This window comes from Octodon degus, unplaced genomic scaffold (genome assembly GCF_000260255.1).
Source record: "Octodon degus isolate 3935 unplaced genomic scaffold, OctDeg1.0 scaffold00201, whole genome shotgun sequence".
Lineage (NCBI taxonomy): Eukaryota > Metazoa > Chordata > Mammalia > Rodentia > Octodontidae > Octodon > Octodon degus.
The window spans coordinates 2,492,098-2,509,351 of record NW_004524777.1 but is presented as its reverse complement, the minus strand read 5'-3'; the positions used below and the strand labels follow the sequence as shown (position 1 = coordinate 2,509,351).

Here is a 17,254-nt window from a genome sequence, read left to right as displayed (position 1 = left end):
TTTATTTTTGAGACAGAGTCTCACGAAGTTATCCAGGCTGGCCTTGAGATCCTTCCTTATTATAGGTGTGTACCATCATATGTGGCAAAAGTATATTTCTTATAGGTTACAGGTCACTTTGCCTTAGCTTCCAATTCAGCAATAAATTGCATGTAGCAATAAACTCCTTGTGGGGGTTTCTTCTCCTTTTGTTTGTGCGTTCCCTTGCTGTGCCTTTTCTAGTACCTGGCATTGCTGCTCAGTGAGCTTGGATTTCCCATCAGACCGCACAAGATGTTTTCATGGATTACACAGACTGGTACTGAGAGGACTGTAGAATGTCAGCAGTAGTCTGACAAATGAGCATTGTTAATGTTCTTTGGAGACTGTGTGAGTTCCACTTGTGCTGAGCAGCAGAGAACTTAATTATATTTTGTATCTAAGGAGAATGAATGCTGATTCTTTATCCCTCATAAATCTTTTCAGCTCTTTGCTTGCCAGCTAAACCTTCCAGGATTGTTTTCTTCTATCTTTAAACCTCAGCTTTTAGTATATAATAGTGAAATCCTTAAGTGGTGCAAAGAGTTCATTCAAAGAGACAGGCCTAGGTTCCTGTTGTCTTGGAAATACTTGATTTTTTATTAAGCAGTTTGAAAGCATTGCAGATTGACCTTTCCATGTTGTATTTATCCCATTTTTCTGTTCCTTATTAAAAAATTGAATGAACTGGGCTTGGTGATGCATGCTTGTAATCTCAGCTCTCAAGAGGCTGAGGTAGGAGAATCACAAGTTTGAAGCCATCCTGAGTTACAACAGTGAGTTCAAGGTGAGCATGAACTAGCAAGACCCTGCTTTAAAACAAAGAGACAATAAAAAATATTGAAAGAATGATTAATACATATAGAAAGTAGTGGAGGGACAAAAAAGGTTTCTACCACAGAGGACCCATTCAGTGTTAGCCCCCCCCGGTACTTAGGACAAGGTCTACAGGGTTTCCCTACGTAGTTTGGACTCAGTGATCCTCCTGTTTTCAGCCTCCCAAGTGCTGGGATTACAGGTGCGCATCACAAATGCTCAGTCTCAATTGCTGTCTCAGTGCGCCCTGGAGGCTGGGGCTGGCACGACACACCAGGGATCGAACCCTGGCCGCTGCGATCTGCCTAAGCAAGCGCTTTAGTCTGCTGAGCTATCAGGCTGGCCATCAGTATTAGTTTCTGTGAGGAAGATCACAGAGCTTTTAACTGTGCCAGCAGAAACTGACCTAGGCAAAATGGTACTCAGAATGGTTTGGGGTTATATTTGAAGAGGTCATAACCGCTGAGACTAGTATAAAGGAAAATTATTGCTTAATTTTCTTTTTCCCTAGGAGCTAGAGGAATGAACCACATGAAACAAGGCACTGTTTCCTTCATTCTCATTTCCAAGCTCATAGAATTAAAATGACAGATTTTAATCTGTCCTTTGTCTCCCACATCTAGGAGCGGAAAAAGAAATTTGAAAAGGATGGTGAGAAATTTTATTCTTTGTTGGACCGGCACTTACATTTATCATCTAAAAAGAAAGAATCTCAGTTACAAGAGGTATGTTCCCAAAGCCTGCCCTTGCTTCTCGCTGCCAACTCAGCCTCAGACATGGTGATGTTTTCTGATCACAAGATGTTCCCCATCCTGTCTCAGCATAGAACCATGTGCCATCAGCATGAGTGTTAGAACAAGACCCTCTAAGTTCTTGAGCCAGCTACTCCACTATTTACCTGTGTGATCTTGGATGAGGTACTTCATTTATGGCTTCATTTCTTCAGTGTGAAAGACAAAGTAAAGCAAGAAGACTGGCACTCCAATGACTGACTTCCAGAGCCATTTTTTTTCCCAGTTTCTGTGTTTTGTGCAGGGTCTCACTATGCAGATCTGACTTATGGTGATCCTCCTGTTTTCAGCCTCCCCAGCGCTGGGATTACAGGTGTGTGCCACATGCCTGGATTCTGTCACCTGCTCAGCATGCCCTGGTTGGTGGGGCTGGCACAGCATGCAGGACTGGGGATCAAACTGTGGTCCCTGTGATTGCCAAAGCAGGTGCTTAGTCTACTGGGCTATCTCACTGGCCCTCCAGAGTCATTTATTTGGGAGATCAGGAGCAGATCTTTTACTTTTTTATCCTGACATAAATCGTTAATTTTGTTAGGCAGTGGGAGGCTGATAGGACAGCTACTTATATATGGGACAAATAATGACTATTGTTGAAATAAACCAGCATTGAGTGCTTACCTTTCACTTGTCCTTCATCACTATGCTGGCTGCAGTAGCCTACAGAAGCAGTAAGACAAAGTTCCTGTTCCTCCACAGCTCACAGTTAGGATGTTTAGATAAGAATACACATTACTATTAAATAAGCAGAATATGAGATAGATAGATAGATAGATAGATAGATAGATAGATAGATAGGCCTTGCTTCACAAACTCAATTCTGTCCATTTTTCTGGTTACAAACTGAACTGGTTAAGATCTGAATCAACTTTCTCTTAAAGGTGAGCATTGAGCCTAACCATTGAATTTGATTCCATTGTTATCCAACTCAGTTTGCACCCAGAATCATGGGAAGAGCCAAGTGTGTGAACTGAGGTGTGTGGGAGTGTATCTTTTGCCCCGCCCCACACACTTCTAAATGTGTTCTCTGGATGAGGAAGTGCAAAATTGAAGGCATATTTGGATGTGGACAATTGCCTTTTTGGAAGAATGTTGTCTTTTGAATTTGGGATGGTCATTCAAAAACAGGTAGTATTTGACAGAAATGGAGAAATTGATCTTTAAAGTGGATATTTATGTGCTGTAATTGTGGTCCCTGATGTGGTGGTGTGGAGCAGAACCTTTAAGGAGGTGGAGCCTAGTGGAAGGTGGTTAGGTCCTTGGAGAGACTACTCTTAGAATGTTCTCTGGATACCACCATTAGAGTCCATGAGAGCAAGTGCTTATAAAGAGTGAGTCTGAGAGCTGAATCTCTCTTGCTTCTGGTCTCAGCAAGTGAACTCTCCCTTCTGCATGTAGTCTGTTCCCTGCTCATTTCTTAGCCATGTGGCCAACTGTTTACTCACTGGAGACGATGTATCTGCCTCATCCTGGTTTTCAACCTCTAAAATTGTGACCTAAATAAACCTCTTTTGTTTATAAAGTACCTAGCATGAAGTATTTTGTTATAGCAACAGAAAATGGACTAGTACAAGATTATTAGAAACCATCTTGGCTCCTCTTCTGCTACCTGGCTTAATAGGTCTCACATCACATGTGAGGTGCTTGAAGGTTGTGTCATGACCCTCAGTGGTGGATAGAGTTAGTGTTACATAGCAGAAAAGGTCTACTTCTTTTCCTCAAATTGGAATTAAGTCTGGGGGCTTGCACTATCTTTCTTTTGCTTACTTTTGTTTTTGTTGATTTCTGTTCATTCTATGCCAGGGTTCTTGGGCAGAAAAGAGTTAACATCACAGAACTGGGACTGCTATGTTTGGAAAGGCCTATTGATGAGTGTATCTCTTGGCTGGCATCTCAGCACTTGAATGTTAAACAATTCTCTACACTGATATAAAAGTTTCCCCAAATGATAAGAGTGGCTCAGTACATATAAACTGCCTATATGAATAATGTGGTTTATACAGAAAAATGTATTTTATCAGCTTATATTTCTTCAGAGAGCCTAGAATTTTGCTATATGCTAGGCCCCAAGAACAATTTAGGGAACTCAGTCTCTACTGAGCTTATGTGACAAATAGCATTTTTACCTGTGTAGTTATATAGCTCCTCACAGGAGTAGTTGTCTGCCATGTGTGACAACATTAAGAGATCTCTTGTAAGCTTCATTTGATTTCCTTTGAACTATAGCCAGTGTACCTTTTCTCTTTGTATCCTTTCACTGTGACTGTGGCTATGTGTTGTGTCTTTTGAGTCCTGTGAATTTCTAAACGTGGAGTTGGTCTTGAGGATACTGGACACAATCCAAACTTTTACAAGCTTTCCTATGAAGGTTTCCGGAGGGTTCTGTTGTCCTTGTTGCTTTCCTGATAAGTTAACCTTCCACCTTTACTATGTTCATTAAAGAGTAACAATGTGGATTTAGGGTTAGACACCTTTTCTGATAAAGAAATTTCATTTTAATAGCAGTATTATGTTTATAAAAAAACTTCATGGAAGGTACAGAGATAAAGTTCTAGTTCCCTCATACACATTTTCTACTATTAACATCTTGTATAATGTGGCACAATTATTGCAATTGATGAGCCACTGTGTTGTATAGTCTGTGGATTTTGTTACCTGTGTAATGACATGTATCTAGTATTACAGAATCATACAGTATTCTCTCAGTGCCATGAAAATCCCTCTGCATTCTTCTATTCCTCTTCTCTAATCCCTGGAAACCCTTTTTCTTTTCATGGACTTCTTTTGTGACTTTCACACAGTTGGAAATATTAGTATGTAGCATTTCAGGTTGCCTTTTTCACTTAGCAATATGTTTATTGTTCCTCCGTGTCATTTCCCGAATTGATAGTTTATGTCTTTTTCAGGCTTAATAATATTCTGCTGTCTTGATGTACCACTGTTACCTGACACAAAAGTCTCAAAAGAGAACAAGGCTTTCTGAAAATACAACAAAGACATTATAAGCAATAAATCTTAATGAGAGAATTGTTTGATCTCTCAGGTTGGCAGTGGAATTCTGAGAATTAGTGGCCTCAGCTGTGGTGTTATCGTGCCTTAGAGATGTTACAGTGTAACAGGTCTCTACTATGAATATTGACCCTGGAGAGTTCTGTTTCTGCATGCCAGTTGCTGGCTGATCAGGCAAGTTATTTAGGCCTGAGAAGGACTCATAAGTTAATATAGAAAGCCAATTAGTTAATTCTGAAGCTTGCCCAGCACTGTCTCAGTGTGGTCTCCATCACTTTGAAAGTAGCTGTTCTGGTTTTCATTCCTGTCATCAAAGAGTAAGACTTTCCATCTTGTCTCATTCTTGTCGACATTTTTGGAATTTAGCCATTTTAACAATTATGTAATTATTTATGATTGCTATTTGTAACTTGCAGTTCCTTGATGGCATATAATGTTGCATATCTTTCCTTGGTTTTAGTTGCCATTATGTTCTCTGGTGTAGTGTCTGTTGAGCTACTTTGCTTAGTTGTAAATTGAGTTGTTTATTCTCAAATTGTCATATTTTTTCCCACAATTTTATTGAGAAACAAATAGCAATGAGACAGTTTCAAATCAAATTAGTAGGACAGTTTCAATAACTAGTACATTGCATACAGTCTACCTAGTGGTTATTTGCTGTACAAGATACAGACATGATATCCTATTTACAAACACTAATAAGAACAAATCCCTATATTCATTGAATTAAGAGAATGTAGCTATATATCTATCTTAACCATTTTGAATACACAGATACAAAATGGTCATTCATCTGTATCCCCTTTTCTTGTTTAGTTCCCTCTTTTAAATATTATAGGTGTGTGAATTCAACAAAATTTTCCAAAATAGTCCAGTAGTCAAATAAGAGTTTTGGGTCTTCTGTATGACTGGCAATATCAGAAGTTGTTGATCTAAGTCTCCTACAACTTAACATAACAACATGGCTTTACTTCTTATACTTCGTTTTTATACTTTTCTGCTGGATGGTTAAAACCAAGATAAAGCAAGACCTATGTAAGAAGAATTGTAGCTTTTGAATCAGATAAGGTCAGTGAAATCCCCTCAGGATTTATCCTGAGATCCTGTACATCAGTTCTTGGATCCTTTGTCAGTGTCAGCCATGTGGATGAGTCACGGCCATTGCTTGGCCAACTTGTTCTCTGTGAAAGCCTGAGAGAATGTTTTCTCTCCATGTGACTCTCCTTAGGCACACTCTACATCATCGATTACTTTCCTATTTAGCCCCATAATCTCCTTTATCAGAAAATTTGGTACACAACTGAGTTACATGATGTTACAGTACAAGTTCTCATATGTCCTGAGTCTTAATTGTCCTTGAAAGGCTAGGGACAAAATGTTGACTGTCCTTGTGGCCCTTCTTTTTCTCTAATTTTGGTCTGCAAACTTGGGTTGCTAACCCTCCAGAAGAGATGCTTATTGTTATTACCATACAACCTAGGCTGTTGAGCTTAACGTTACTGTCAGAATATCAAACATCTTAGGCATAACATGGAACAGGTATTTTTCATCAAGTATTGATATGTTGAACTTTAAATCCCTACAGAATATGATGAAAAAAACATTTAAAAAATTAAAATATATTTAAAAAATAGGAATAAAGATTATATGTTTACACATAGGTCCAGAAATCTAACCATTTACAGCATTGTAGTAGGACAGTTCCACAACACTACTTTTCCTATCTCTTGCCTTCATTCACCACCCTCTTCTTTTTGAACAATCATCTACCCGAGCAACAGCACAGCAGCGCAACCGGCATGTCATGACAAGCAGCCTGTATTCAGAAGACCAGCATGACAGGCACTCCAAGCATGAACCTACTGTTACACATTGCCATCCTCAGTGCAGTTGCTTAGTTCACAGGTGTCAGCATATATAGAGGTAGGGTGATTATCCTTCCAATTAACTGCTAGATTTGAATATGTTTTAAAGATTCTCAGGATCATTGTCTTACCCATCTTCTGCATATAACTGTATGTCTTGCTTCTGTCATGTTTCCTAGGTCTTCTCTTTGCACTCTCTTCATTGTCTAGTCCTCAAGTTCTTGCTTTCCTTTTAGTTGTATTATACCTTTCTATTTGTATTTCTTCTTTTGAGTTCTTATACTAGGAAGAGTATATGATATTGACACATGTGTGTCTGGTTTATTTCACTTATGAGTATATCTTCAAGTGGCATCAATATAGAAGCTTTGAGTTTATCATTCTTTATATATGAGTAATACTCCCTTGTATAAAAGTACCATATCTTTTTCGTGTATTCCTCAGGTGATGGGCATCTTGGTTGTTTCCAAGATTTGGCTATCACAAATTGTGCTGCTGTAAACATAGGCACACATATATCACTGATACGATGTTTTCAGATCCTCCAGGAAAATTCCCAGTAGAGGAATACCTGGTTTAAATGGGATTTCCAGTCCAACTTTTCTAAGGAGTCTCCACACTGATTTCCATAGCAGTTGTCCCAGTCTATATTCCCACCAGCAGTGGAGAATGGTTCCTTTTCCCCCACAGCCTCTCCAACATTTGTTGTTGGGTGATTTCTTTATGATAGCCATTGTTTCTGGGGTGACATGATATCTCAATATTGTTTTAATTTGCATTTCATGGATGACTAGTAATGTGGACCATTTTTTCATACATTTATTTGCTTCTTTAATTTCATCCTCTGAGAAGTGTGTGTCCATCTTGGATGCCGATTTGTGGAGTGGGTCTTTAAATTTAAATTTTGGGGCCCTCGAGTTTTTCAGTTCTTTATAAATTCTAGAGAGCAGACCTTTGGCTGAGTACTTATTTGTCAAAATTTTTTCCAAATTTGTGGGGTGTCTTTTCACTTTGTTGGTCATTTCTTTTGATGTGCAAAAACTTCTCAATAAGAGGAGGTCCCAATTGTTAATTCTTTCAAGTGTTTCCCATGCGATTTGATTTTTTTTTCATGAACTCGTTGCCTAACCCTCCCTTAAAGAGTTCCTCCTACTTTCTCTTCCAGGAGATTTAGTGTTTCTGTTTTAATGTGTAGATCTTTAATCCATTTTGACTTGAGCTTAGAGCATGGTGATAGACGTGGGGCAAGCTTCATTCTTCACCATGCAGAGAGCCAGTTTTTCCAGCACCATTTGTCAAAGAGGCTATCTTTCTTCCAATGATTATGTTTGGCCCCTTTCTCGAAGATAAGGTGGCTGAGTGTGTTCCAAGAGTCTTCCACATCTTCTAATCTATTTCACTGATCTTCAGGTCTGTGTTGTTGCCAATACCATGCTGATTTTATGACAGTAGGCTTGATTTCAAATCAGGAATTGTAATGCCTCCTGCCTTGTCTTTATTGCCCAGGATTGCCTTTGCTATTCTAGGTTTCTTCTGGTTCCAAATAAATTTTAGGAACGATTTTGCTAGGTCTGTGAGATATGTTGGTGGTAGCTTGATAGGGATTGTATTAAATCTGTACAGCAATTTTGGGAGTTTGGCTGTCTTCACAATGTTGGTTCTTCCTATCCAGGAGCATGGAATATCTTTCCATTTTCTGAAATCCTCTACGATCTCTTTTTTCAGAGTACTGTAATTTCCCTTGAAATGATCTTTGACTTCTTTAGTTAGATGAATTCCAAGGTATTTCATTTTGCTCAGTGCTAGTGTAACAGGTATTGTTTCTCTAATTTCCCTCTCAGTGTGTTATCTGTGTAGAGGAATGCTATTGACTTTTGGGTATTGACTTTGTATCCTGCTATGCTACTGAATTTGTGTATTAATTCTAGTAGCTTCTTGGTGGAGTTGTTTGGGTCTTCTAAGTAAGGTTTCATGTGATCTGCAAATAATGATAATTTAACTTCTTCTTTACATATTGTTATTTCTTTTATTTCTTTCTCTTGTCTAATGGCTCTAGCTAATGATTCCAGAACTGTATTGGAGTGGTGAGAGAGGCCATCCTTGTCTTATACCAGATCTAAGAGTAAAAGATTTTAGTTTTTCCCCATTTAGAATTATGTTAGCCATTGGGTTTTCATAAATGGCTTTTACCAGATTGAAGTATAGGCCATCTATTCCAATTTTCTGTAGGACTTTGAACATGAATGAGTGTTGGACTTTGTCAAAAGCCTTTTTTACATCAGTTGAGATGATAATCTGGTTTTTAGTTTTCGCTCTATTGATATAGTGTATTATATTTATAAATTTTCCAATACTGAACCATGCTTGAATCCTTGGGATGAATCCTACCTGGTCATGGTGTATGGTCTTCTTGATGATTTGCTGTATTCTATTTGCTAGAATTTTATTGATGATTTTTACATCTATGCTAATGAGGGAGATTAGCCTGTATTTGTCTTTCTTAGTTCCATTTTTCCCTGGTTTTGGTATCAGTATAATACTTGCCTCCAGGAATGATTTTGAGAGGATTGCTTTCTTTTCAATTTCGTTTAAGAGTTTGAGGAGTATAGGGACTACATCTTCTGTAAATGTCTTGTAGAATTCAGCTGTGAATCTATCAGGACCTGAACTTTTCTTTGTCGGTAGGGTTTTTTTTTTTATTACATCTAATATTTCATTGGCTGTTACTTGGCTATTGAGAATGGTTGTATCTTTTTAATTCAGTTTTGATAATTTGTATCTTTCTGGAATCTGTCCATTTCTTCTGTGTCTTCTATTCTGTGAGAGTAAGATTCTCAAAGTAGCTATTGATAATCTTTTAAATTTCCACTGGGTCTGTTGAAATTTCATGCTTTCCATTCCTTATTGCTTGTATTTGAATTTTTTCTTTCCTCTTTTTGATGAAGTTAGCTAGAGGTTTACCGATTTTACTTCATCTTTCAAAGAACCACGTTTTTGATTCATTAATTCTTTGAAATGTTTCTTCATCTCCATTGAATTAATTTCTGTTCTAATCTTTATGATTTCTTCCCATCTTTGGGCTCTCGGTTTGGTTTGCTCTTCCTTTTGTAGTTGTTGGAGGTGTAGCATTAGGGTGTTTATTTGTTCCCATTATGTTTTCCTAATGTGTGAGTTCACAGCTATGAACTTCCCTCTCAGAACTGCTTTCATCACATCCCACAAATTCCGGTAAGTTATGCTTGAATTTTCATTGAATTGTAGATATTGTTGGATTTCTTATTTAATTTCATCTGTGACCCATTGGTTGCTGAGTAGGGTGTTGTTTAATATCCATGTATTTATGGTTTTATTCTGGTTTCTTTTGTTATTTATTTCCAGTTTCATTGCACTGTGGTCAGATAATATGCATGGAATAATTTCTGTTTTCTTTCATATACTTAAGTATGACCTATGGACCAGTATGTGGTCTATTTTAGAAAATGATCCCTGTGCAGCTGAGAAAAATGTGTATTCAGCTGTGTTTGGGTGGAACACTCTGTATATGTCCACCAAGTCCATTTGTTTGAAGGTCTGGTTCAGTTGTGTTATTTCTTTGCTAATGTTTTTGTCTGATTGCCCTATCTTTTTGGGGTAACGGGGTGTTAAGATCTCCTGTTAAAATTATGGTATTGTATATTAGATTTTTCATGTCCATTAAGATTTGTTTTATATAGTTGCGTGCTCTCATGTTTGGTACATACATATTTATGAGTGTTACCTCTTCCTCTTGTAATTTTCTCCTGAGCAATATGTAGTGGCCTTCTTTATTTGTTTGATCGTTCTTGCTTTGAGCTTGGGACTGTCTGAGAACAGAATTGCTACCCTTGCTTTTTTCTGAGTTACTGGGGTGTGTAGTATTGTTTTCCATCCTTTAACTTTCAGTGTGTGAATTTGTTTATGAATTAAATGTGTTTCTTTCATATAGCATATTGTTGTATTTTGTTTTCTAATCCACTGTGCCAGTCTATTTCTCCGAATGGGTGAATTGAGTCCATTTACATTGGTGGTTATAATTGAGATATATTTACTTATGATTGACATATTATTTACCTCCTGTTTTTTACTCCTTTTTCTTCTGTGTTAATTGTTTGCCCTACTTAGTTGGTGTGGGGTTGGCTTTCAGGAGCCTGTATTTGTAAAGGGTTCAGCGTCTTCTGATCTATTCCATTGATCCTCCAGTCTATTTTGTTTCCAGTACCATGCTGATTTTATCACAGTATCCTTTTAATATAATTTCATGTCAGGAATTGTAATGCCTCCTGCCTTGTTTTTGTTGCCCAGGATTGACTTTGATATTGTAGGTCTTTTCTGGTTCCAAATAAAATTTAGGAACAATTTCTTTAGATCTGTGAGGTATGTTTGTGCTAGTTTGATAGGGATTACATTAGATAGGTACAGCAATTTTGGGAGTATGGGTATCTTCACAATGTTAGTTATTCCCATCCAGGAACATTCAGACCTATATATTACTTTACAGAGATGTAAAATATCTGAAAACACTGACTTTTAATGGGAGACAATGCATATAAACATTATTATTATTATTGTTATCATTATTATAATGTTTTAGGGAAGGGTCGTTAGGGTGTTGAGGGTCTCACTACTAGATTGGAGTTGTAGTGATCCTCCTGTTTATAGCTTTGCTAGAGCTGGGATTATAGGCAGGCACCACCCCGCCCAGCCTCAATTGCTGTCTCAGTGTGCCCCAGGGGCTGGGCTAGCACAGGCCTCGGGAACCCCAGGGCCCTGTGCTTGCTTGCAGGTGCTTTAGTCCACTAGGTTTTTTGGCTGGCTCTTGGGTCATGTTTTGATGTATGTAAAAGTTATTGCCTTATATAGTATCAGGCTCAGTAGATTTTTTTCCTACATTATCTTGTATGAATTTGATATTGTGGGGTTTACATTCAAGTCTGTCATCTGTTTTGCATCAACTTTTTAATGTTTATTTTAATGAGTACATGTGTGTGGTACATAATGCTCACCGTTCTTGTATGAAGTTGATAGGTATACATAACACATCTTAACTCTTGTTTTGTCCCCTTCCCCTCTCACTCACTTCCTTCTGTCTTTTGGTTCCCTTTGCTGTTATAAAAGTTATCTCACAGTTTTCTTATGTATTATATTTTGAGTTAATTTTTTTGTTTAGCTATTTAAAAACAATTACAGCTATTCTAGCACTAGTTTGCTTTTCTCTGTTTTTAATATTCTGCACTTTTGTTGGACTTGTGACATTTTGACTATGATGTGTCACTGTTTTGTTTTGTTACACATAGTTTCTTTTTTGCTTTTTGCTTTTTGAAGTTTTACATGTACCTCTTCTCAATTTGTACAGCATGGGTCTGCTTGCTTACATGGGCCTGGGGTGCTTCTTGTCTGGTGTCACTCTACCTGCTCTTGGATTAGGGGTGTCATTTGTATGATGTGTGCCTGCTTGCTCATTTTGAGTAGCTTTTTTCTGAGATTGGTTATTTCAACTTCTAGGTGCCCCACATATTTGTATGTTAAGTTCTATTTCCATACTAGGCATGCTTTCCCGTATTGTTTCTCTTAACAGGATATTTTTATGGCATTCTTGATGTCTTTTCATTTTTCATTGGTTAGTCCTTTATGGACCATCTAAGATTTGTTGCATCCATTTTTTAATGATCTCTTGTAAATGAGGTACCTCTGAGTACATGGTTACCAGCATCAGCCCTGCTTTCTAATTCTGATATTTTTTTCTCACATTGGTTGCTTCTGCTGTCTGTTTCCAATAGAAGTTTTTATATCTTACAGTATTGTTTCGTACTGTTTTGTAAATTGCTCATAGATACTTTATATCATTTTGTTTAGCTCAGTTTATCACGGTGTTACTAGAGGAACAGATATAAGGAACAGATATAATACAAGATGTATAAATGTGTAAGAAAATACAAGATCCGCTTATGATGGTTAGCTGTAGAGTCGGATGCAGAAGCATTCAGAGGATGCATGCACACTGGAGACTAAAGGGTTCAGTCCTAGGTCTGGAGCTCACTGCAGTGTTTTGCGTCAGTCTTCATCAATTGGCTGATGGGTCTGCATGGAAGTGATGGAAGGCTGGTGAGTCTGTGAGAGAAGGATGAAGAGTCTGTGCTGGAAACTAGGAGGTGAAGTCTAAGCTGTCTGTGAAGACTGTAGTTTCTCTGAAGAAGTGCAATGCAGAATCCTTTTTTAACCCTTTTATATATCCTTTTTGTGTGGAGTCACCCTAGGGTTGGGCCCTCCATGCCCTAGGCTGGGCCCTCTCTGCCCTGGGCCAGGCTCCTTCTCCTAGGCCCAGTACCTGGCACCGCTCAGCCAATCCAGCCAAGTTGACACAGTGTATCAACCATTACACTCAGCTTGCTTTTCAGTAGTGTGTTCTGTAACCTCATTGATCATTTTATCAAATCAGTATCTTTTTTGAGCCTACTGAGCATTTTTTGTTCTTTTTTATCTCTTTTATTATGCTGTACAGTATCATTCAGCCCTGTGATTTTTCATTGCTTCTCATTGATGCCCTATATATCAAATTTTGGGGAGTCCATAGTTTTTCTTGGCATTTTGTTGCTTTGTTTTCTCATGTTTGTTTTTTTTGTGTGTGTACATATGTGCATGTCCTCTGAGATTTTGGAGGAGATTATAGTGGAAAGATTTTGTTGCTGGTACGGAGTTATCTTTAGTTAGTATCTGCTTTCCAATGATGCTCTCTGGGTACAGCTAACTATAGGGCTTTTTCTCTGTCTGAAAATTTGACTGCTTCCATTAAGTTGAGGTGGAGAGGGTGCGGTACTGGCTAAGCACATGGTTGTCAGGAAAATGAGCCATGGTGGTGTTGATGACACAGACCCACCAGATAATGGCAGATAGTAAAAGCAAATTTATAGTAACACCTGTGCCACCCTAGCAATAGCAACGAAATGAGCAATAGTAATAGAATCAAAGACAAAGTGGATGTTCACATAGTATAAAATCCAATGAAAGCTACCATTTTGCTGCTCTTAAAAACAGGAAAAAGATATATGGTTGTAGTATAGATACACATACAGACCAAAAGCTGACATGTAGTTAATATTTACTAAATGAAATGTATTTTATAATAGAAAATACTTAAATAATAGCATAAAATCAACTGCTGTACTACTTATATCTCAAGATTAATGAAGCTTAATAGTAGTACTGGTAAAGATGTAAGGAATGAGGAAGAAGGGAATGAATTCTTTCCAGGGCCTTGTCTTTGCAACTCAATTTGGAACTCCAGTGTCCTTTTCCACCTAAAGTTAAACTCTTCCTTGTCTCTGTCTAGCCAGCACCCTTTATGCTACTGTCACCTGTAAGTGGTAGGGTGACCTCACAAACTCTGAAGTGTAGTTGTTCTGTAACTCTGTCTTAAACAGTTAACCCCTTGTCAGAATGGCTCCTGAGTAAGCATTCTCAAATATGGTGGGCATTACACTGGATTTCTTCTCCAACTATAGGCTGCTGTATGGAATGAGTCAATTTCAGAGTAAAACGCCATGTTGTTTTATATTTACAGTAGCCAAGGGCTTTTTTGGGGGGTAACTCAACCTGCCCAGTGTGTTGTTTCTTTCAAATTGATCTTATTTAAACAGAGACATAGATCCTTTTCTGAGAGTTGGGTGACCCTTTCAGATTGCTTCATTCTTTTTATTTTTAATTTATAGATTCATGTATTGAATAAACTCAGTAAATAGATAAATAATGATATTACAAGTAACAGGCAGATACAAAATGAGGATTTTATGGACCAGCCAAATAGCTTAGCGGGGTCCAGCCAAACAACTCAGCAGATTAAAGTGCCTGCAAGCAGGAGCCAGGAGTCCGTTCCCTGGGCCTGCCATGCCGGTCCTGCTCCCGGGGCACACGGTGACAACATTTGAGACTGGGCATGGTGGCGTATGCCTATAATCCCAGCTCTTGGGAGGCTGTAAACAGGAGGACCACTATGAGTCCAATCTAGTAGTGAGACCCTGAAACCTTGTAGTAGACCCGTCCCTAAAATAACAAAAAAAAAAAAAAAAAAAAGAACGAATTTTTGGGCTGGAGACATAGCTTAGTAGAATAAGCACTTGCCTGGTAAGTGCCAGGTCCTGAGTTCAATCCCTGGTACCTGAAAAAAACAAAAAGAAATAGCTCAGCAGATTAAAGCACCTGCTTAGGCAGACACAGGGGCCAGGAGTGTTTGATCCCCTGGTTTCCCCCTTCCTCCCCCCCTCCCCGGAGTGTGCTGAGACAGTCATTGAGACTGGGCTTCGTGGCATATGCCTGTAATCCCAGCACTTGGAAGGCTGTAAACAGGAGGATCACTATGGAGTCCAGTCTGCATAGTGAGACCCTGTTTACCCTGTCCTAAATACAAAAAAATAAATAAAATAAATATAAATAAATAAAAAATAAGATGATTTTAGTTGTTTTTAAAAACATCTCAGTTATGGGGCGGGGGAGATGGCTCAGTGGAATAAGTGCTTCCCTGGCAAGCGCAAAGGTCTGAGTTCAATCCCCAGTTCCTCAAAACAAAACAAAAAACAACAGCAAAAAAACCCACCACAGTTCTTGTTAATTAAGAAAAAAACCACTTTTCTAAAGTGTAGAATTGAGTTTCAACAAAATGATTTAATAAAATAAGGCATACAATGTTTAATAAGGCAAGCTTTACATACAAGTATAAGATAACTTGTTCTGCTATATCCTGGTGAGAGAGAAGTACTAGAAATGAAATAGCAAAAATACTATTTTAGAGCATTTTCTATTGTAAAGTAAAATATAAATTTGATGCAATAAACTATTTCTAAAAAATAAAACACTTCTTGACTCATAGCACTGAGTTATTCCTTTTACCAGTAACTTTTAGCTAACTGTATACTTATAAAGATACTCCTAATTCATACTACTTTAAATACAGGAAATTAAGATAACAAATCATATATAGTAACAAGTAGAAGACTGTATTTTCAGTATCCTTTATTGATACTTTGAAATCTCAAACTTTATGAAAAGCTAAAATATTGAATATTTAAAAAATTTATCCCATCATGCTTTTGTTTCTTATGCATGCAAAGTGGTTCAGAACACAACTTGAACAGAAATCTCTACATGATTGCCATAAAGTGACTGTGAAGGTTAATAGGCCTTTAATTCATTGTGCTATATTTTCCCAGCTTCTCTGTAGTTTCTGAATTTTCTGTCAGTTCTTTGCTGGTTTCTAGAGATCTACTTCTTTTTTAATCTTCACTGAGTTCTTGTTTTTCCCTAGGTGCCTTGAGTCCAGGTACCAGAGAAGGTATACTTTGCTACCAGGTTTTAGTCTACCATTTCTGTTCATTTTTTATTTTTATTTATTTGGTTTTTTTTGAGACAGAGTCTCGCTATGCAGTTCAGGCTGGCCTTGAGCTCATTTTGTAGCCCAGGCTGGTTTTGAACTCACAAGGATCCTCCTGCCTCAGCTTCCCCAGTGCTGGCATTACAGGCATGTCCCACCATGCCTAGTCTAGTGTGCCTTTTTTAAACTTCTTAGAATATTGTTAATTAGTCTTTCTTATCTTTTAATTTATTCATTCAAGAATGTATATACTCTGCTTTAGCTACATTGCACAAATACTTATCTTCTGTTTTCATTGAGCTCAATATATTTTAGAATTTCTTCTAAAACTTACTTGGTGATCCACACTGTATGATGTAACTTACTTTTTAACTATTTGAGGGGATTTCTAGATTTTTTAATTGATTTCTAGTATAATATTGCTATGATTTGAGTACATAATATTTATTATTTCAGTCCTTTTAAATATGTTTGGTCATATTTTATACCCCAACTATGATTTATTTTGATGATTATGCCTTATGACCTTCAGGAATATGAAGTAGTCTATACATTTCTTTGGTATCCAGTGGACTGATGGTCCTTATCCTTATTCATTTTATGTGGTGCTAATTAGTTACAAAGTAAGATGGAACTCTTCAGCTGTCGTAGTGAATGTGTAGTGAATGTCTGTTTATCCTTGCATTTCTATCAGTTTCTATCTTACATACGTTGTTGCTCACGTTATGGATTTTGCTGTCTTCTTAGCAAACTGAACTAATCCGTATCACTGTGCTGTAGCTCCCCTTTGTGTTATAGCTTTCATTATCCTCTAGTATAGTTTTCCTGAAACTAATGCTATTTCAGTCTTCTTTTGATTAATGTTTGCCTGATATCCCTTCACTTTTAGTCTCCATTTGTTTTTAGATTTAAAGTGTTGTCTTTTAAATAACATAGTTGGCTCTTATTTTTCTGCATTTTGACTATTTCTGTGTTCTAATATATTTAGACAATTGATATTTAAAATTACATTGATCTTGTTGGTATTATGTCTAGTTTCTTACTACTATTTTCCATTTGTTGCCCCTATTCTTTTTTTGTTTTCCCTGTTTTTCTACCAGTTTTGTGAATTGAAAATTTTATGTGACCCCAGCATGTCAAGCATACTTGTGGTTTTGTTTTTGCTTTTGTTTTACAGTTTTTTCTGTGGCTGTCCTGGAACTTTCATAATGCATTTTGTTACTGTTTGTATAGTTTTCAATAATGCTATGTTGCTATTTATGTTTTAGAAGAACTTTATAATAGCATTTTCAATTTCTTCCTTATGTTCCCAGTATTTTTGTGCTACATTGCACTGTTATTAGCCATAATCATCAAATATGTTTTTGCAGTTATTACTT

At 37.4% G+C, this 17,254-nt stretch overlaps 1 protein-coding gene across 5 annotated transcripts in view; it reads left to right on the top strand.

Annotated features, from left to right (window-relative positions):
• Nucleotides 1-17,254, top strand: part of Ophn1 (oligophrenin 1) — a 477,586-nt gene that overhangs the window by 220,443 nt on the left and 239,889 nt on the right. For all 5 annotated transcript variants that reach the window (XM_023704707.1, XM_023704709.1, XM_023704708.1 and 2 more), the window contains exon 6: nucleotides 1,458-1,559. In XM_023704707.1, the coding sequence (XP_023560475.1) occupies nucleotides 1,458-1,559 (102 nt within the window). The remainder of the gene's footprint in view (nucleotides 1-1,457; nucleotides 1,560-17,254) is intronic.